At 43.0% G+C, this 22,977-nt stretch overlaps 1 protein-coding gene across 11 annotated transcripts in view; it reads left to right on the forward strand.

Moving 5' to 3' along the window:
• PHACTR1 (phosphatase and actin regulator 1) overlaps positions 1-22,977 on the forward strand; it is a 483,984-nt gene that overhangs the window by 379,876 nt on the left and 81,131 nt on the right. For all 11 annotated transcript variants that reach the window (XR_003999047.1, XR_003999046.1, XM_030552418.1 and 8 more), the window contains 2 exons: positions 9,960-10,168; positions 13,506-13,662. Coding sequence is in view for 9 of the 11 variants with exons in the window: in XM_030552418.1 (XP_030408278.1) it covers positions 9,960-10,168; positions 13,506-13,662 (366 nt within the window). In the remaining 2 variants the exon portion in view is untranslated. The remainder of the gene's footprint in view (positions 1-9,959; positions 10,169-13,505; positions 13,663-22,977) is intronic.

Genomic DNA, 22,977 nt, shown 5'->3' on the forward strand with positions numbered 1-22,977 from the left:
CGTTAGCTACTTGCTCCCTGCTCTACCTCTCTTGGAAAACTGCCTTTCTAGTGGCTATCACCTCAGCTAGACGGGTGTTGGAGCTCCGAGCTCTTGTGGTAGACCCCCCATATACGGTCTTCCACAAGGACAAGGTGCAGCTGAGACCACACCCTGCTTTTCTGCCCAAGGTGGTCTCAGCCTTCCACGTCAACCAAGAGATTTTCCTTCCGGTTTTTTTCCCAAAACCTCACTCCTCAGGCAGGGAGCAGCAGCTCCACTCGCTGGATGTCCGTAGGGCTCTCGCGTTCTACATAGAGAGGACTAAGCCCTTCCGAAAATCCCCCCAGCTTTTCGTGGCGGTAGCAGATCGTATGAGAGGGCTTCCTATCTCCTCCCAGAGGGTATCCTCTTGGGTTACGTCCTGTATCAGGACCTGTTATGACTTGGCCCATGTCCCTACGGGCCGTGTGACTGCGCATTCTACCAGGGCGCAGGCGTCGTCGCTGGCTTTCCTCGCCCGCGTGCCCATCCAGGAAATCTGTCGGGCAGCGACCTGGTCATCGGTCCACACCTTTGCTTCCCACTACGCCCTGGTCCAGCAGTCGAGGGAGGATGCGGCCTTCGGAACTGCAGTGCTCTGTGCCGTGACTTCTCACTCCGACCCCACCGCCTAGGTATGGCTTGGGAGTCACCTAACTGGAATGGATGTGAGCAATCACTCGAAGAAGAAAAGACGGTTACTCACCTTTGTAACTGTTGTTCTTCGAGATGTGTTGCTCACATCCATTCCACACCCGCCCTCCTTCCCCACTGTCGGAGTAGCCGGCAAGAAGGAACTGAGGAGCGGGCGGGCCGGCAGGGATATATATTGGGCGCCATGGCGGCGCCACTCCAGGGGGCGACCTGCCGGCCCACTGGAGTTGCTAGGGTAAAAAGTTTCCGACGAACGTGCACGCGCGGCGCGCACACCTAACTGGAATGGATGTGAGCAACACATCTCGAAGAACAACAGTTACAAAGGTGAGTAACCGTCTTTTTCTTAGACAAAGGACATGCAGTGAATGAAATCTATCTAAAATTCAATAAAGCATTTGGCATGATACTACATGGGGAATTATTAGTAAAATGGGGTTTAATACAGGAACTGTAAGGAGGGTAAGGAAACCATGTAAAGGGGAGAGGTCAGCGGTTTGTGCTGGAAGAACAGTTCTCCTTAAACTCTCCAGCATTCTTTTCTTATACCTCCCACCCCCAAACCATTCCCTCCCACCCATCTCTGCTCTTGTGGCCAAGAATAGGGAAAGAAAGAATACGCAATCCCCTTCTTTTAACAAGGTAGATTTTTTGTTTTAAAAGACCAGATTTCCAGAGTCCTGACTGTCTAACAACATCTAAAGGCAGGGGAAAGGTATGAACTATGTGAAAGGAAGTTAGAAATGATTTGCCAATGAGTTAGAAGCACGCCAAAGAAAAATGAGGAATTCCTGATCACCAGAGTAGGAACCAGGGACCATGTTATTTTGTGTAACCTTGATCAAGTTACATAACTTCCATGCCTCTGGTTTCCTCTCTGTAAAATGGGTGATAACACTTACCTGCCTCACGAGAGTATTGTGAGCATTAGCAGGGCAATATTTTAAAAGCATTTTAAAAATAGAAATTCCTTTGTAAGAGCCAGGTGTTATGATTTTAAGTGACACATTCCTAACTCTCAGAAAGGATCTGCACTCACTAGGCAGCAATTTTCCTACATGAGGATAACAGTGTGTCGCAGTTTAAACAAAGGAATAATTTATGTGGCCAACTTCTTTAAAAGTCAAGAAAATCGTGGATTCCACAATGTAGATTTGCTATCAGGGTACCTCTCATGGGAGCTCTTTTCCCCGACTGCAGTATGGCTTTTCTGACATAGTTTGTCCCCTTCCTTAACGCTGACTTGGAGGGGCAGCTTCTTGGCATAACATGCTAGTCTAATCTCCAGCCATGCACCCATTCAGTCTCTCTGATGAGGCTGCCAATTAGTGTCAATCATGATGCATACTCTTGTAAGCTCGCAACTGGGATCAGACCACAACTTATTTCTTATAGAATACTGAACAGCTATCAGATGGTAATGACTTCCAGTTATCAATGCCCTGCCCTGGGATAGATTTGAACAAATGACATCAAAAGTGAAAACCTCTGTATGAAAAAGTTTCTGTAACCAATTGCCCTTAGACATCCAGTTCCCTCAGACTTAAAATTTATAAATTAAATCATATCAGACCTACCTAGCAGATGTCTTGTTATTCTTATCGAATGCATTTCAGTCTATAAGACTTTTCAAGATAACTACTTTTGTCTAATACTTTCCCCACTCTCATCCCAGCGTAGTATTATATGAATGAATGTACAGTGATCTAAAGTGTTTCTATTTTTAGTTTAACTGATAAGCAACAACACAGTATACTATTGATCTGACAGTATTTTGATAGAATCTTTTTTGGTAACTCCTCATTCTGTTATCAAAGAAGAAGAGGTGATAGTTTGTGGGGATATATTTTATCCCACTAGATTTTTACAGGAGTGATTTCCCCTGTTCTATTTAGAGTACACCCTTGAGTAACAAGAGTATCAGTAGTGGTCTGTATAATCTTTAAATTCTGACTTCTTATGAAAATCTTTTCTTAATAGCAGCACCGTAATTTACATGTTAAGATAAATTCTTTTTGAAAAGAAGTGCCTGCATAGCCATTGTCTTGATCTCTAAACAACCAAAGCAACAAAATCTGAAACAGCTTTTGAAACTGATGATATGAAACGTTTAGTAGTGTAATTGTTCAGTACATAATACTACTACTAGTCCAACAGCCTTTACAAATAATTTTGTAGTAGACCACATGACAGTGAGTATTTCCTACCAACAAAGAGGAAATCTATGCACAGTAGAATTAATCGTGTCCTTGATTGTTTTTCATAAGTGCACTGCAGTACTGCAGGTAGGGCAAAAGTGCACAACACCTTGTCAGCTGACTTAGGGAATGAAATTAATAGTGTGGAACAGAAATCAAGAAATACATAAAATAGCAGGGAAAAAATAGAGCTTAAAATAGAAAGTGGTATTATTGGTGGACTGATTAACTGAGAGAAGTTGTAAAGAGAGAGAGAATCTTCCACTGCTAAGACACCAGTTCAAATCAAGCCTGTGTGATAGGGATTGAAACTTGTGATTACCATCTAACTGCTGTATGGGAACTTAAATTGTTGAAATGGACAGAGGACCTCAGGAATGAATAGCCCCAGCCCCTCTTTCTCCCCCCCCCCCAAAAAAAATTAGTCTGTCACAATTAGCACCTGGTTGGTAACTCCAGCAGAGAGGTAAAGGCAGACTGAATGGGCATAAAGACTGAGCTAGCCTCCCACCTCTTCTCTTACTTGGTAGACTTGTACTGTGCCTGACTATGCTGTTTTTAAACTGAGCTGAATGATTTTACTGCATAGCGTTCACTGTTTTTTTTACAGAACAGCATTGTGCTGAGCTTTATCATCTCTAAGATATTAGATCTGAGTCTTCGGGATTTCCTGTATCTGCCACTGAAGAATTACACAGAACAATAGATAATCGGAAAAAGAGAGATAAAAAAGTTAATTGAATTTAAATTATTAAAGTATATCAATAAAATAAAAGTTAATTGAAAGTTTTTAAAGACTGTAATGCATTTGTATATCCTTAGAAGAATTCAGCTGATGCATCCCAAAATTACTTCTTGGATAAAAATAGTATAATGTAAAATTCACTGAAATCTAATAGAGAAATTCACAACCCAATTCTTCATGAATCTTTAATACTTTGTACTACAAAATGTAGAATATCTCTAGGCAAATAAATTCCTTTCTTTTATATGTCCAGTCAGTATATATGCAATATAAGCTGCAATTACCAAATGGTCTTTTTGTGGCCTAACATAATTATAACAAGTGGTATCACTCACTTATAGTATCTACGGCCTTTTATCCCTATAAATCCCAAAGCAGTCATTTCTGGGGTGGAACTTGGCAACTGTTTAATGGTTCTCATCAACACCACACAACAAGTGTGGGCAGAACGTTAAGATAACTTCTCCAACTGACGTAGTGGAAGGTGATTTAAATAGTTAAAGGGCCCAGTCCTCCCAGGGTGCTGTGGAGTGTCTCCTGCAGTTCTGCGCATCCTAGACTGCAGTTGCTTTGCAGGATCATATCCAAATTTGATAGTTGCCTCAAATGGAATGTGGCCAGGACAGCTGGATTAACGTCTATATTCATGTGGAAAGGAGCATGAGAACTTTAACAATTGCAAGGTCAGGAACTCCGATTTACTTCTCATCCAAAGAGCAGCATCTCCAACAGCACAGAGCCTCCTAATTTCGCACCAATTACTGTTTTGGAAAGAAGAGCACCTACTACTGAATCATCGACACCACTGTAACACCCAGGATTTTTTCTGGCAGTCTCTGATCCTAGTAGAGGGAGGCAATATGGTCTGGTGAATAGGGCACGTGGCTGGGAATTAGGAAATCTCAGTTCTTTTCCTGGCTCTGCTCTTCACCTGCTGTGTGACATTGGACTTTAACTCTCCCATTCTCAGTTTCCCTGTCTGTAAAACTGTACCTGCATTGATACTTACATTCCCTTATAACGTGCTTTCAGATCTACATGTGAAGAGAACTAAACAGTAGTAATAATGACCAGGTTTGAACCTATTAGGTTGTGGGAAGTGATGAGCTCAGAACCTAAGATACTATATGGCAGCAGAAATAGGACTGAATATTTAGAGAGTAAAAGCAAATTGCTCCTCGGTGTCTGGCTTTTTGGGTTCTCAGTTCAATCTCAGTTCTTTTTGATTCCTGTAGGACCCCTTGCCTGACATTCACAAATTAAGCACAACCTTGATCATACATTTCATCTGAGTCACAGCTCATCTGCAGATAATGTATCCCCATTCATCTTTTGTACTGTTCTATTGTAAATGAGGGGAAGAAAAAAATCTCAGGACTTACATTTCGCTTCAACTTACCTTCTTCCTGGAGGAGAAGATATGAAATGCCAAAATAACAAAAGAAATCATAAAACCGTCTGTTAGTCCAAGTTATTTGGCAAGTTTGGAATGGTTTAATTAATCTCTCCTGGCTCAGTAAAGATTCCTGTGCTGTATTTATATTTCCCAAGGATTTAAAGTTTCTCGGGGCAAGGGGAGAGTTGGAAGCCCATGCAGTCACTTAGTGTGGCAGTTTGGCCAGTTAATCCACTATCTATGCAGTCTCCATACAACTAATGAAAGCTTTGCATGCAAATTAGCTGTAGAGTAAGGATAGTAATTGGCTTTAATATCACAGTGCTCTAGGACTGTTAGCATGGTGTAGATATATGCCTTGCTGTAGCTGGGTGCAGCAGAGGTGTAATCGGTACAGTCAAAATGGCTGAAAACTTTAAAATTGGATAATAACAGACTGAGTATTCTAGAGATGATTGAACTTTTGATATTCTAAACAAAAAGAGGTCTCAACCATGCTTGTAGCTGTTTGTATATTTCACCTTCATCCTAGGCTTCAGAGTGACAATCCTTGAATTTGAGAGAGAGGAGTGTGTGTGTGTGTGTGTGTGTGTGTGTGTGTGTGTGTGTGTGTGTGTGTGTGTGTGTGTATTACAAACAGAAACCCATGTTAAAAGAATATTATTAAGGTTAACTCAAGCACTCAGGAATAAGATTGTATACGCAACCTTCATTCCTCCCCTTTGAGCTTAGAAATGCATGATCACGTACTATTTTTTTCCACAGGAGCCCTGCCTCATTCAGTGCACAGGATGGAGGGTGCTCACAGAGCCAGCTCCAGTGTTTTTGCCGCCTCAAGCGGCAAAAAAAAACAAAAACCCAAAGGCACGATCGGCAGCACTTTGGCAGCAGCTCTACCGCCGCCACTTCATTTTTCGGCGGCAGGTTCTTCCCTCCAAGAGGGACTGAGGGACCCACTGCCGAATTGCCTGACAATGCCGCCCCTTTCCGTTGGCCACCTCTAGCACCTGCTTGCTGCACTGGTGCCTGGAGCCAGCCCTGTGTGCTCACTTAATGAATAGCTGTTCAATATTTGGTTTTCTCGTTGTTCAATGTGTGACCTTAGCAATTGTTTACTGGACCCTGTTCAAACTCTGCGCTGAAGACAGAATTATTAATTGCCCCATGTTTTTTTCTATGGCGCTTGTCACTGTAGTATCGAGTGCTTCACAAACATTAGTCAGTTGAGAGGTAGTGTGATCCTTCTGTAAGGATCAGCAGGAGCTGAAGCCTGAAAGCAGGGCTACCAGGCAACTGAATCCCCACATTGCTGCTTGACAGCAGCTGTAACCTGGCCATTCCCTGCAACTCTGTCTACAGAGGTTCAATGTCATGACAAGGTTCACCTCGAGTGATCTGACTGACAGTGGTCTTAGTGAGCCCTGATTGGCTCCTTGTCCCTATAGAAGCCAAGGGGGCATACCAGGAAGTGTCCAGACAACAATGCAGATCCCTAGCTACCTGCCATGCCCACTCTGTTTCTCTGTTCCCGAACACCTGGTACTGACCATGGCTCTGATTTGGATTCTGACTCCCAGTTGACCCCCTGGAACCTCAAAATGAACCTTTATACGTGGTATTGACCGTCAGCCTGATTCCTGACTGTCGCTCTGACCCTCAGCTTGACTTGACCCTGATACTGGCTCTGACGCTAGCTTCAGTTCTGGGATCTCACACTCCTGCCACTAGTCCTGCCTCTCTGCAGCCAGAATCCTGACACCTTGGATGTATAAACAGGAATATTGAGTAGAGGCAAGGAGATTGAATTACCTCTGTATTTGACACTGGTTGACTGCTGCTGGAATACTCTGTCCAGTTCTGGTGTCCACAGTTCGAGGATGTTGGTAAATTGGAAAGCGTTCAGAGAGGAGCACAAGAATGATTAAAGGATTGGAAAACATGCCTTATAGCAATAGACTTCAGGCGCTCAATCTGTTTAATTTAACAAAGATAAAGTTACTTGATCACGGTCTGTAAGTACCTACTTTTGGAACAAAACTTTGATAATGGGCTCTTCAGTCTAGCAGACATCGGTATTACAAGATCCAATGGCTGGAAGTTGATCCTAGGTAAATTCAGACGAGAAATAAGGTGCAAAGTTTTAACAGTGAGGGTAATTAACTTTGCAACAGTTTTTTGTTGATTTCAAAATTACTAGTGAATCTAAGATTGGATGTTTTGCTAAAAATATGCACTAATTCAATCAAAAATTAATTCGTGGAAATCCTATGGCCTGTGTTACGGAGGAGATCAGATTAGAGTCTGGGGTTCTCAAACTGGGGGTCGGGACCCCTCAGGGGGCCGTGAGGCTATTCCATGGGGGGTCATGAACTGCCAGCCTCCAAGCCAAACCCCACTTTGCCTTCAGCATTTATAATAGTGTTAAATGTATAAAAAAGTGTTTTTAATGTATAAAGGGGGTCGCACTCAGATGAGTGAAAGGGGTCACCAGTACAAAAGTCTGAGAACCCCTGGATTAGATGATCCATGAATCATACAAAAAAAAAACCCTTGTAAGGTTAGGAAGTGGTACTAGCCCCATTTTATGATGGGAACCTGAGAGACAGAAATTAAGGCCAAAATTTCCACTAATTTTGGGGGCCCAATTTGAGACCCCTAGGATCTGATTTTTCAGAGCATTGGGCATTAAATATCATTTGATATATTCAGAGTACAGCTCCCATTGACTTACAGCTGTAGTGCTCAATACTTCTGCAAACCAGACCCTGGGGTCTCAAGTTGAGGACCCAGAAAATAAGAAACATACAATTAGTAATCACCTGTGGAAAGTTTAAGTGACTTGCCCAGTATTACATAGGAATCTCTGTCCGAGGCAAGATAGAATCTAGTTCCCCAGGGTAGCATTCAACTGCTTTACCCATGAGACCCTCCTTTCTCTCCGTACCTCATTCACTATACACCTTCCATCTTCTGCTTCATTTGTCGCAGGGACAACAGCCTCCTTTACTACACAACCCTGGCACATCCCCAAAGCAGGTCCATCCTGTGCACTGAATGAGGCAGGAGTCCTGTGAAAAAAATAGTATGTGATCATGTAATTACAGACTGTATCATAATGTCTGTGCAGAAGAGGTCAGGTTAAGATTGCTCATGCAAACTTGATTCTGGCCTTTCTTAATGGAAGTGCTTAACTTTGCAACCTTAAAAATGTTATTTTTAATATAGTTTTTTCTGTGTAGTTTCCTAGGCTTTTTAAAAAGCAAACTGGAAAAACAAAAATTCCATCATGCGGGCATCAATATGATGCCACGAGTCATCAGTGGGATTGGAACCTTTAGACACACTGCACAGGCTTCTGCCAATGGAACTGAGTAACTGATAGCAGTAGCAGGTTGTCATTCTTCAGGAGGACCAGCCCTAGGGGAGGGTGAGACATGCACTGTGCCAGAGAATTTCACAGATATTTGCTGACAGCAGAGGAAGGTGAGACTCAGGAATCTTGGGTTCTCCCCACACTGGTTCCTAGTCTCAGATTTCTTGTCCAACTGATCCCAAACTCCCCCCTATAACTTATCCCAGTTTATGTGGATTTTCACAGGGATGGCAAAAGGCATATACCTGACACACAGGCTACAGTTCCTGCCAGTTTTTCTACATGTGCTCCAAAGCATTGGGGCTTTATAGCTTTTTAATGCAGAGGTCACCAGAATTTTTTAATATGAGCAAACCATTATGTTTTTCCCTAAACTCATTCTCAGAAACAACTGAACCAATTTCACCAAAATTTTCCCAAGAAATTCAGCCTCAGACAGACAACCAGCATGGAAAGTTTAGTCCAAGTGATTAATATTTGGCAACATTATAAGCAACTGAAAACAGGATCATATAATGGGAAGTGTCAGGCAACCTTCATAACAGATCCTTTCTCAATTCTGGTTATGCAACTTTTTAAATTTGAATTATCCTTTAGTTCCTTACTAACTAATGTAATTTATTCCTGGTCTACTCTGGGCGAGGGGAATCAATCTAAGTTAAGCAACTTCAGCTTCGTGAATAAAGTAGCTGAAGTCGACGTACTTAGACCTACTCACCGTGATGTCTTCACTGCAGTGAGTCGACTGCTTCCGCTCCCCCATCGATGCTGCCTGCACCTCTTGCGGCAGTGGAGTACAGGAGTCGACGGGAGAGCGCTCGTGGGTCAATTTCTAGCATCTAGACTAGACACAATAAATTGACCTCTGCTGGATTGATCGCTGCTCGCCGATTAGGTGGGTAGTGTAGACATACTCTTGATTTCTCCTAAATTTAATAAACTTAATTTCTCCTAATTTATCCACTCCATGCATCTGATGAAGTGGGTTTTAGCCCATGAAAGCTTATGCCCAAATAAATATGTTAGTCTCTAAGGTGCCACAAGGACTCCTCGTTGTTTTTGCTGATACAGACTTTCCCAAAGATGATGATGAAAAGAATAATGGTGCAATGGCATCTGTGAATCCTGCAAACTCGAAGAAGTGTTTTGTGTAAGTAAAGCCCAACTTTAGCGAGACGAGTGCCTGAAGAAGGTCAATCGGGTGCTTTATCCATACCCCTATTCAGGCTGCTACTGTGAAACAAACACAAATGGTGAGGAGTTCAGTGGCACCTTAAAGACTAACAGATTTATTAATAAATCTGTTAGTCTTTAAGGTGCTACCGGACTCCTCGTTGTTTTTGCTGATACAGACTAACACAGCTACCTCTCTGAAACCTAATTTTTCCTGTTTACCATGTTTTAACCCATTCTTGTTGGTAACTATAATCCTTCCATCTTCCCCTCTTGAAAAAAATGTCTGCAGTATGAAAAAGCACTCGTGCTCTGACTTCAGAAAAGCAGCCCTGACTCCTGCTGAGCAATTTTCTCTAATTTTCTTAATTTCTCTTTTTAATTCTTCTTTTCCAATAGCTCTGGTTTGCACCCGGGTGACAGTGTCACGAAAACAGGACCTGGAGGCCTTTCAGACGTGAGACAAGTGCCAACCGTTGTGATCGAATGCGATGACGATAAAGAAAATGTGCCTCATGAATCTGATTACGAAGATTCTTCCTGCCTTTACTCAAGAGAGGAAGAAGATGATGAGGAAGATGAGGAGGATGATAGCTCATTATTTACAAGTAAGACTCCTTCCCTCCCCCCTTTTATTTTATTTATTTATTTTTTAATTTATCCTCAAAGCACAAGGGAAACACAAGCGAACTGGATATCTTGGGCCTGATTTTCATGTCACTTACACTGGCATAAATTAGAATAAACTCCATTGGCTACAACAGAGTAACAGCAGCATAAAATTGATGATTATGAGAGGACTATCAGGTGCTTTATACTTAGTAAGTACAAAGTCATGTCAGAATATTTACATAGAGGTTTGTTTTTTTCAAACGTGTCATCGTCAAGTCAAGAAGGCAATAGGAATTTTACCAACGACTTCAATAGGATCAGAATGAGCCCAGTACTGAGCAGTTTTGAAACAATACTAAAGTATGGCCAGATCCGGAGATCTTGATTCAGTTTTTATTCAATCTTTGTTTATGAAAAACTCCCATTTAAGTCAGTGTGAATATTTGGCCTCTGAACTTTTGTCCAAGTCAGAATTGGATACAAAACGAGGAAGGGCTTAAGGATTGGCCCCTAAATTATTGCCGGGCATGTGCTCTTTATTTTAAATACCACCCTTAATGGACAAGTGGTAGTTTTTAAAATAGATCCCTCCAGCACTGACTGGCATGTCTTGTTTGTACGGAGTGGACTATACACATAGAGAAAGCTCAGCATGTTCACTAAGAACAGAATAACACAAGCACACCATTTTTTGTTAGGATCAGTGTCCACGGGGGAGGAGCTGGGAGGCAATTCTGCTCGCGTACTTATTGAGCTCATTGAGTACTTATACGAGTAAGGTGGGCAGTATTTAGCTCTCTGTGTGCTGTGCTCGCATTTTTCTTAATTGTTTAGTCCTTACTGATTTAAAAATCGAGGGCCTGAATAGGACCTTGCTTACAGCGGTCTTACTCCAGTGTAACCCTGCTGACCTCTGTGGAGTTACTCCTGGTTTACACCAGTGTAAATGAATTCAGAATCAGACTCCAGAACCCTAAGCTACAATAAGAAGTGGGGCGGCACAACCCATGGTCGCCTAGGGCACTAACATTTGGAGGCAGGTGGCGACCGCAGCGGTCAGAACTTCAGCCGCCCCAGTCGTCGGTGGTATTTCGGGGGCCGGACCTTCTGCCGCCTAGGGCAGCAAAAAGCTGGTGGCACTCCTGATAATTACTACTAAAAACATGGACCTCATTCTCCACTACCCTGCACAGTATAGAGTAATTTACATCTGTACAAATGCTATCATCTCATTTAGTATCATTTTACTCCCACTTTGCATGGTGCAAGGCAGCAGATATCAGGCCCACAAATGACAACTCTAAGCTAAATTTGAGACCTATGGTTACAGGATTAGTTGCACCTCTTCCCCCTTTCTGGTTGCTCTCTGAGTGCACCCCCTTCCAATATTTGGCCTCGTGTCCATAACTGTCTCTAGGTGAAATCTCGCAATTCTTCTACTTTTTGATCAGAAGGTGAGTCTACTACCCTGTGTACAGCAACTGTATATCACCCTGAAGGTCTGAATGAGTTTCAGTCACCTGCATTTCCTCCCTTCGGGATCATGTGACCAGCAATATTGACCAACAAGCTTCTTAAAACAAAGCATTTTTATTTAGCACTTAGAACAAAGAATTAAAGGCACAAGATTTTAAAATAACGAACATCCTACATGCATATTTAGTGTCATCTAATCTTATGCTTCACTACAAGCTAAATTAGATAGGCTTTCCTCTTAAATTACAAGAACAGAACAGAGACACTTCTCAAAGCCCCAATCCTCCCGTGTCTGTGAGACTCTCAATCTGGTTCTCTCAGTCAGTTGGGAGCATGCCTCCCAGCCCGTCAGTGGCGCCAATTCAGATATTTCTTGGAAGGTGAAAATTCCGGTCCCTCTATCTAACCCCTTGGCAAGGAACCCCATTCCAGTCTCTCTTCATCCCCACCGTCCTCCTGTAGGAACCCCAGGTGTCCCTCAGCTCATGAGCCTGCCTCCCTCACACTGCATGAGCTGGTTCTGACAACAGTCAAGTTCTTGACAGACTCCCCGGCACTTTGCTATATATGAACAGACTTTGCATGTGCCGATAACAGTACCGATTGGGTCGGCCACCACGCCACACCTGGGCCAAATTTGAGTAGTATTGTAACCACACAGCCAGAGCAATGCTCTGGCTGCGCCAGCAGCAGCCATACTGATTTAGAATCAGATCACTGCTTAAAAGTGATCAGGCCATGGGCCCAGCAGCTCCACAACCTATGCAACTTTGAGCAATTGAAAAATCTTTGGAGAGAGGTTCATTCCCTTCCAGCCTCCCCTCCCACCCCACAAACTGGTGCCACTGCAACCCACACAGACAGACTCGCACTGGCTCTGCTTGTAGCAGTGTGGATGTTGCAGAACCAGTGGCAGCTCAGGCTGGCCAGCCAAGCTCAGACCCAGAGAGACATGAGTACTTAGCATGAGCTGCCACTAGTGCCACAGCACCACACTGCTATTTTTAGCATGCTAGCACAAGTCTGTCTACCTGGGCTGGGAGAGACACTCCCAGCTGCGGTGTAGACAGATCTATTCTGACACTCACTGTTCAAAGTGGTTCAGATGCTGCCCAAGGACAGCTGGCTTGACTCATTAAGGCTACATACTCTGGCATTGTCTCTTCTTGAACTTTAAATGTAAGCTGTCGAGTGACTAGGAGAAAAGACCTCCTCCCTCTTTCTCTAGGTGGACAGGGCCTGCTACCCAGTCAGACGCTGAGGGTGAAATATGGCACAGAAACCCCACGCTAGTGGCAGATTCAGATACATTATTAATCATTCTCAAAAAACACCCCCACATTTGTCACATCTGCATTTTATTCTCTTTACCAGTTGGACCAAATTCTGTCCTTCCCTGTAATGATGTAAATTGAAAGTGACTCCACTGAAGCTAATAAACTGGTGTAAATCTGGAAAAAAATCTATCTAAGGCTGCCCCTAAAAGTTAGATTGACCTGGGTGCATCACTCAGGGCTTTGAAAAATGTCACTCTCTTTGCGACATACTTAGGTCAATCTAATCCCCACTGTAGGTGCAGCTAGATTAGTTTAATAATTATTTTGTCAATTTAGCTACTGCCTCGTGAGGTGGCAGCTTAATTACATCAGTGGAAAAACCTCTTCCGTCAATGTAAGAAGTATTAACACTACAACACTGCAACAGTACAGCTGCAGTGGCATAACTGTGCCACTGTAGTGTAGACTAGAATCTTAGTTCACTCTGCTAATCCTCTCCTGACTGTTACTACTTTGCCTGCTGTATGATATGGTATAATCCTGACATCCCCTTTGACAAGACTTCTCCCTTCTTCCATAGGTTCTCTGGCAATGAAAATCTGCAGGCAGGATTCTTTAGCAATCAAACTTAGCAACAGGCCTTCCAAACGAGAACTGGAGGAAAAGAACATCCTCCCAAAGCAGACTGATGAGGAGAGACTTGAACTGAGGCAGCAGATTGGAACAAAGCTAACAAGGTAAGACCCAAACACTTTTCTAATGTTTACCATCAAGCAATGGGTTGGTGGGAGAGTGGACTGCAAGATCCAACTTTTATCCTTGGGCTGTGGAGATTTAAGGTCCTCTATTCGCAATGCTCTATGTGAGAAGTCACCCAACAGGATGAAGAAAACCAACAGCTATAGGCTTTGCCTCTGCTTCATTATAATTTCCCATACACAGCCCTATCTCACCCTTGGGAGGTCCTTTGCTACAGAAGGGCCCGTGGAAATGTGCTTTCTGCATTGGTGCCCATTTTCTACTCCCAAATGAAAAGGTGCAGCTTTGGGGATATTCTGGGCTGTAGCATGTTGAACCCTCTTTATGTATCCTTTTGAGAAACCATTGGTGCTACTAAATGACTGATATGAAGCCCCCTCCTGACCGAGTTACCTTTGGAGCAGCTAAATATATTCCTATCCAGCAACACTCATACCTATCACACACAACCTGATTTGGGTGGGTCAGGCTTGGGCAGGGTTTCTCCTTTTGAAAGACTCGTTCATCTCTCTAATCTTATTCCTTTCCACTTGATCTTCTTTTTGCCATGATAGATGTGGGCGAGGGTAGAGAGGTGATTGATAAACATGAAGGATAGAATTTATTACCTCGCTTCCTCTCAGCAATTAGTTGCATTCAGAATAGTTAGCATTCCTGGACGAAATATGTAAGATGTTCAAGTGCTTTCCTGTATTCTTTTTCCCTGTGCTTTCTAGATTAAATCTAATGCTCCAACTTGCCTGTGGGATCTGGCAGCAGTATTATGCAGAAGTAGGCAGTAATAATGCTTTATGAATGAAAATTTTCAACTCTACCACTCGCTTAGTAGCTTGGCATAGTGTATTTGCACAAAAAGATCCAAACTGATAGTGAGCTAAAAATAGAAGTGTCAGGAAGAGGAGGAGAAGTGTGTATCTATATGCAACATCTGCTTTATCACATACAGTACTCAGGAGTTTCCCTCAGTGAACCCTGTGTTGTTGCTACACGTCAGATTGTTTCTACCGAGTGACTCTTAACTTGCATATAGGAACATAGGATGCTATGTTGAATCTGACCAAGGCTCACCTAATTCAGTATCCTGTTTCTGACAATGGTCTACACCGAATGTTTCAGAGAAAGGTACAGTAAGCAGTAAGCAGCTGTAAGATTATTTGCCTCCCCGCATTAGGTATTCTTATAATCCTTATTAGTTAGAGATTGGCTTAAACCTTGAAGTATGTGGTTAAATATCATTCCGGAATGTATATTAATATTAACCATTACAACTTAGAATAATCTCTTTTTATATATAATATATTATGTCCAATCACTTTTTGAATGTTGCTATGTTTTTGGCCTCAACAACATCCTATGGCCATGAGTTCCACAGATTAATTACATGCTGTGTGAAAAAATATTTCCTTTTATTGGTTTGGAATTTGCCACCATTTAATTTTAATGAATGTTGTTTTGTTGTTGTGTTATCATACAGGGAGAATAGAAGCTTATAATGTACCTTCTCTATCACATTCATTATTTATATAGTATCAGCAGGGTAGCCGTGTTAGTCTGGATCTGTAAAAGCAGCAAAAAGTCCTGTGGCACCTTATAGATTAACAGACGAATAAGTACATTATTTATATACTTATTCCATGTCCCCTCTTAACTCATCTCCTTTGTAAGGTAAACAATTCCAGTCTTTTCAATCTCTTTTTATGCCCCTAATCAGTTTTGACACCTTTTTCTGAATTCCCTTTAATTCTGCCATATCTTTGTTGTGATGGGTTAGCAGTATTGCTCACAGTATTCCAGACAAAGCTGCACCATTGAATTATATCATGGTATTATAATATTTTCCACATTATTCTCGATCTAGTCCTTATTCATCATAACTTCTTTTTTGACTGCAGCTGCATACTGAGTTGAGGAGTCCAGAGTGACACCCAGATCCTTTTTTATACTTGATACCGTTACTTTAGAGCCCTGCAAGGTATCAGAGTGGTTTAATTTTTCCCTCCCCAATGTGCATTACTTTGAATTTGTTGATATTGAACTTCATTTGCCATCATGTTTCCCATTCACCTAGATTGGTTAGGTCCTTCTGAAGTTTTACACTCCTCTCTGGACTTCTCTCATGTAAACAAGTTTGTGTCATCTGCAACTTTTACCACCTCATTACTCATTCCCCTTTCCAGATGATTAATAAACAACGCTTCTCCAACTGATTTAATGTCCCTATGGGAACAAGGTGTTTCTGCAGTTTTGATTTTCAACTAGGTAAACCAATTTTGACAATAACTGGAGCATTTCTTAGTTAGGCCTCATGTTCTCAGAACATCACTGCCTTTTTCTCCAGTGCATTCATCTTGCTATTTGTGCTCCTTTACTGTCGGAGGTACGACACTGGATATTGTCTTCTAATGTAGCCATGGGTTGGATAGTGAAAATCCTAAAAGTTTAGAATGATAAAATATCTGAGCTGAGAAAAATACAGGACCTGATTCATCACTGCATTACTCTAGTTGTATACCAGTGTAACTTCATTGAAGTTCATGGAGTCACAATAGGAGTAACGTAGTGGTGAATCAGGCTCTGTGACAATTGGAAGTTAGAGTTTTGCATCTCCCTCTGCTGAGTAAAATTAGAAGTAGAGCTAAGAAACTTGAGGGGAAAGATACTTCCTTATCCAGGCTCCAAATAAAATAAGTCACAACTGCTGCAAAACTAGACAGGGTTACAGGTCTTAGCAGTAAAAACCTAGAATGTGTCTTATGTCTAACTATAAAATATCAGAGTATAAATCCAGGCTGTCTACAGCTAGCCTGTGGGCTGATATATATTATATTTATTTGGCTGGAAATGTCTCAAGTTTGGTGTGCAAAAATGTGCCATTTCCGTGGCTTACAGAATAAGTTTCAGAAAACACAAGTTGATACTTTTTCTGTTGTGTACATAACATTTCAGAACCTCATTACTGCATCCATACTTTGTTGCCACATAATGATGCAAATCTCAAGCAAAATTAAAGGCACACAGGATTTATAGTCTTCAGAGAAGAACTGAGATTCAGACTATGATTGCAGTTGGCAAGTTTAATAATATTTCTGAGGAATTTGTACCATTCCAGCAATGGGTCCCAAAGGTTTGAAATAACCAGTCAATTAAATCACATACATTATTTGCAGAAGAAATATAAACTTCAACAGATAGTTACCATTGTCAGCAATGAACAGGATCAATTCGTTTTCACTAGAACACCGATTAGGACACTTCAGTATTTGCGTGCATTCTTCACTATACTTAGTTAAGGAGAGCTCATTAGCTGCAGTATTTGGCAGATCAGAATTTATATCTAAGAAGAGTGTGTTATTTAAAAAAGAAGTTTATGGGCAGACATGCTAAGATTTTGATCTCTGACCTACTGCACAGGGTCAAATTCACCCCTGTGTAATTACACTGACTCAGAAGTGTCTGTTCATATTGTATTTAAATGTTGCTAGAAACAACTAAATCTCAAATCGTTCTCAGAAAATGCTTGTGACTCTATTATTGTGTCTGCCAACTCGTAGCCAGATACCATAGCACATTTAATAAATTATCAAAGTTCACCAGCTGGACCAGTTCTGGCCTGATTTGCACCCCAGTGATGCCGCAGGAGTAAATAGGGCTGCCAAGCATATCCCGCAGCAGAATTTGGCCTACAGTATGCTTTTTGCATCATGGCAATGGTAAGATTCAACGCAGGATCTTCACAGTCCATAATAACAACACTCAACACCTGTATAGCGCTTCGCATAAGTAGTAAGTATCAATGTCCCCATTTTACAGATCAGGAAACTGAGGTTCAGAGAAGTAAAGTGACTTGCCCAAGGCCACAAAATGAGTCTGTGACAAGCAGGAAGAAAACCCAGGTCTCTTGAATCCCAGTCACATGCATTGGGCATGGGACCATGCTCTATAACCCATCAATTCAGAAGCAGCAATGCTAGCAAGTGGCTATATGGAATCCTCCCTGTGGCCAAATTAGAAGAAGTTGTTCCAAGATGTCGGTTTCTAGTAGTGAAACAAGATACAAACCGAAGGACAGTAACACTCATGAGATGAGGGTAGGAGTTGAACATTGTAGACCAGTTCCTCGGCTGCTGTACATCATCATATTTCCATTGACTCCAATGGAGCTATGCTGGATTACACCAGTTGAGGATGTGGCACTTCAAACAAATCTTTTTTAAAAACTGTGTATTTCAAAGTTTGTATTTGGAAACTTCTTTATTAGGCATGCTCACCTGCTCAACTACACCTCCTATTGTTTGTGTTTTCTGGTGCTTCCTCGACCCCCCCAGCTGCAAAATAAGGCAGAGGTGTGCGTTGTAAGTGACGCTGGGCCAGAATATGGTAATTTAAGCAAAATTAGGACCTTAGAGTTGTCACAGTTACTGGCTGAACTGCACCCTGGCCCCTCCTGGTGTCTTTAAGTGCACCCCCGCTCAGCTCTCAGGTCTCTAGCCATCACCTGGCTCCAGGTGGAACCACACCATTCTCCCACACTCAGACGGAGCCCTGGGTTATTAACATGGATTATTTTAGGAGGCCTCACTTAGGATTAGATCCTACAACTCAATTCCCCTCTGCGGCAATGACAGTGGCAATTAGTGACCAAACAGCTTCCTTGGTACCATTTTTTTAAAGCAGAAGCATTTCAGAGAAAACATATCTTCAAAACAGTAAACCAGACTCTGCATATCAAGCTTTTCCCAAGGAGTTACCATTCCCTGGATCTGGGGAGGCCCAGTTTCTTTAGACTCACTCCACAAAGTCTCTTTCTGAGTTGACCTGTCTCCTTAGATAGCTGCAGACAAGTAACTCCTCTGGTCCCCCAGAGAAAGGCTTTTTAATTTTTTAGTGTTCTTTTGATCTCTAGCCTCCTAGCTTTGACAAAATAAGGCTTGCAACTTACTAGAGATCAGACTCAGGAATCTTGATGCTAATAGTGTGACCCATTGTCTTTCAAGTGTGTGTTGAGGTGTCTTTATGTAGCTATATTGTGTTGCTATCCTGTTTGCCATTCCAACAGTCCCATGTTAAAATAGATCAATACAGGATAATCTACTAACCCAATATACCATAACTCCCCCTTCCCGACCATCTCACATACAATGTTAGTAAAATGGTTACATCTCCGTATGCATAACATCATTACGTATCCGCTCTTTCTGTCACAAACTCATCCTCAGAGTTGTGGTGTTGCAGCCCTGTGTGGTATATGCCAATATTGCCCTCAGGAGGGCAGGTCAGAGGAGTGTCACACCATCTTCCAGACAATGTACATATGCTCTAGGCATTTTGGCCAGGTGCCCGTTAGGCCTGCAGAGAGCAGATGTAAATTGCCATCCCTTCTGCAGCAATATTTGGAGCATGTGCTGTGCCCCTGCCACACACTGTTATTTGCAAAGCCATGTCTAAGCATTGCCATGCTCAAAATGTCCTTTGAAACCAGGGTCGGCTCCAGCTTTTTTGCCACTTCAAGCGGCGAAGTGAAAAAAAAAGGATAAAGACACGATCGGTGGCACTTCGGCAGCAGCTCTGCAGCACTGCTTCATTCTTCAGTGACAGGTCCTTCCCTCCGAGAGGGACTGAGGGACCCACCGCCGAAGACCTGGACGTGTCACCCCTTCCCCTTGGCCGCCCCAAGCACCTGCTTCCTTGGCTGGTGCCTGGAGCCAGCCCTGTTTGAAACCCATCAAAAGTAGCACAGAGTAACCATGATTGCCATCCTGTCTCCATCTACACATATAAGAATTAAAAGGATTCAGTTAAATAACAAACAAAGGATTCCCTTTACAACACACATGCATTCTCTTTTGTCATATGCCCTCATCCTCACGTATCTGCGTAAGGGGCAACTAGATGTTGTGTTGAGATCTGCAGTGTAAATAAGACAGTGTTAACCAGCACATACTTCAGTAACTTGCTCCACAGAAAGGTGTAAGAAGATAGTGCTCTGCGTTATCTTTTGTTCTATATTCCTAAATTTTTTCGTTCTGCAAAAACACTGCAGAGCAGTGTCTATACCACCGCAACTGGAAAATCTGATTTGAGGCAATGCAGATAATACACTGCATGTATCACAAGACAAATATGATGTATGAGACTAGTCTATGAAACGCTATACGTATAATATATCAAAAAAAACCACATGTGACACAATACAATCCCACAGATGAATAAAAAATAAGAATGAAGTAGTTGTGGTTTGGCAATATTGTGGTAAAAATCACACATCAAATCTGTTATTGAATAGCAGACTTGACAGATGGTGGTCTCCCACTGTTTTATTGGGGAAGATAATCTCTTCTGAATACACCCTACCTATGCTGTGTTTGCCTTGACTGTGCTGAAAAACATTGCCTAGGAACAGAGGCATCAGCTTATCCATAGAATTCCCATGGAGGTAAAAGATCACCATAAAATTCTGAAATGTCACGTATCTGTTGTGGGACTTTATGGCCTGTTCAAATCAAGATCTGATTGCCTATGTGTGTGAGAGAGTGTGTGTGCACGCACACAGGGGAGAAAGGGGGAAGAGTGGACAGATGAAATGGAGTGAAGAGGAAAGAAAACTGGGCAGATAGGAAGAAGGTGGAAGGGAAATGATGTCATCAGTTCAGATATGATTTGACCATAAGGCTGGCAGAAATGTCATAAGTATTAAAGTACTGTAAATCTGCAGTGTTTGCATAACAGCAAGCACCAGGGCTATTTGGATAGTCAAATTGTCTTCAGATAATTTGACTCGTCTGAAATTTGCTTCACTGTTTAAATGTAATGCAATAAAATACAATCAAATTGTTTAAGTTAGCTGCATTTTTCAGGTTGACAGATCCTTATAGAGAGTGATGTGTTCAGAGGAGATATTATTAGCCCATTGGCAGAGACAGTACTTCTTGGTAGAAAGCTGTCCAAAAGAATTTATTTTTAACAATAAAATTTGACAAATATTTCTATAAGGGACCATGGCATCTTTTATGCCTGAAAAAGTAGACCAGCAATTGTTGAACATGCCATTCAGAGGATGGCTTGCTGGCACGTTCAGGAACATCATGCCATGGTGTTGACAGATAGAGCAAGGACTGCAACCGTGACCTCTATTCCTAAAACAGCACTAGTGATACTGATCAACCAATTCTCACATCAGCACGTTTTTCATTTCAGGCTCCAAATATGAACTTTGAGAGACAAAGTCAGTTGGTTGTAACATGAGGAAAATGCTAAATATCCCTCAGAATCACTGCCATGGCCACACACACATTATTCAGTGATAGAGTAATTGCGGTCGTACTGTACTACATGTCTTCACCAACTAGCCCATGAATTGCTCAATGTTTTTAAGTGCACAAAGGCTCTTTAAAAGGCCTGCAAGAAACAGCCAAAAGTGATCATTTTTGTTTACTAAAAGTTTTCTGCTATGAGGACAGAGACAGCTTTTTTAAATGATTTATTATTTAACCAGTCCCACGAAGGGTGCACAGGCTTTATTCAGTCACAGACTGGCTGCAAGATGGCCCCTGCCGATCATGACTGAGTGATTGTTCTGGACCCAGTTCTCAAGATTTTCATTCTCTCACTATCTCAGAATCATTTAGGGATAATCAGGCAGTGAGACTGGGCTTTGCTCAGAGATTTTATTTTAGTTCTTTAATGTGAAATCATTTCTTCCTGTTTACCTCTGAGGTCTGCAATTCTACCATTGATTGTTAGGCTTCAGTAATGAGAGAGAAACATTCCTCAAGGCAACAACTCATCCTTAGTGGCAGCAGAGTGTTTGGAGCTTGCCCCCTCACATTTTGCGTGTTAAGGGAAAAACTACGTGGAAAATAGAATTGTGGCAAACAAGCTCCTCTAAATCCTGGATTCACGGGAAGGGCCCAGGAGAACTAGATGTCTGAGTGTTGTCTGGTGAAGAAAAGCTGAAGAGAGCTGAGCCTGTGTTTTCACGATGATGGTTAGACCGAGTGTAACAGGGTGTGCCTTCTCTCCTGACATCTTGACCCACAGAAACTGCCTAGACTCCCACTAGCTACACATTCACAGTGCTATTTATTTTGAGTTCCCTCCACCAATAGCAGAACCGTCTTTGTGCAATAGTCTGTTTACAGTATCTTCTGTGCTTTTGACCCTCTCATGAGGACTTGACTCAACTAGCTCTCCCTGTCCTCCCCGCATCCCGCTTCCTTCCTGTGCCTTTTGATCAGATTTGGGATGATGGGCTACTTGGCTCTCTATACCCACCAGCCTGATTATCTAATTACCTCAGTCAGCTTTCCCTGGGAAACTAATTGGCATCTGAAGGTTCTTCTTCGAGTGATTGCTCATATCCATTCCAGTTAGGTGTACGCGCCGCGCGTGCACATTCGTCGGAAAACTTTTACCCTAGCAACTCAGTGGGCCGGCAGGTCGCCCCCTAGAGTGGCGCCACCATGGCGCTCCATATATACTCCTGCCGGCCCACCCGCTCCTCAGTTCCTTCTTACCGCCCGTGTCGGTCGTTGGAACAGTGGAGCGCGGCTTAGCTGACCTCCACTTCCCTAGCTACTCGTTTTCTCGTATATAATTATGCAGTTATAACACTTTTATATATATATTTGTATGGTTAGTTTAGTTAGCGGGGTTCAGGAAGTAGCCCCTTCCATGAGCCCAGTGCCGGAGCCATGCATGGCTCACCGGGTTTTAAAAAGGGGCCCGGCTTGCCAGAAGCCGCGGCCGAAGAGAGATCTACATGACTCCTGTTGAAGTGCCTCAGGGAATCACACTTGACAGATAAGTGCCCCATTTGCAAGGCTTTTAAGCCGAGAACAAAAAGGTGCGGGACTTTCACTTGCCCCTCCACCTTGGGCGCGGAGCGATGTTCAAGCGGCGGGCAGAAGCGCCTCCTCGGCACCGGACCCCGCCGGTACCACCAAGGCCTTTCGGCACCGACCGTCGCCGGCACCGATGTCGACTCGGCACCGCTCCCTTCTTCCGAGGTCGAGAGAGTCTACGATTCCTGCTGGTGCCTGGCGGCTCCCCGGCACGCGCCGTGGTTGAGCCCCCTGCTCCCGCTACTTCCGTGCCACCTGCATCGCAGCCAGAGAGCTCGCCTCAGTTGCGTTATCCGGCACCGTCACCTGCAGAGGCACCGATGACTTCGGCTCCGTCGATTCCAGTCCCCCAGGACCAGGGAATCCGCTGCCTGGCAGCTCCCCGGCTCGCGCCGTGGTAGAGCTTACTGCTCCTGCTGCTTCTGTGCCAGCTGCACCACAGCTAGACAGCTC

Source organism: Gopherus evgoodei, chromosome 2 (assembly GCF_007399415.2).
Source record: "Gopherus evgoodei ecotype Sinaloan lineage chromosome 2, rGopEvg1_v1.p, whole genome shotgun sequence".
NCBI lineage: Eukaryota > Metazoa > Chordata > Testudines > Testudinidae > Gopherus > Gopherus evgoodei.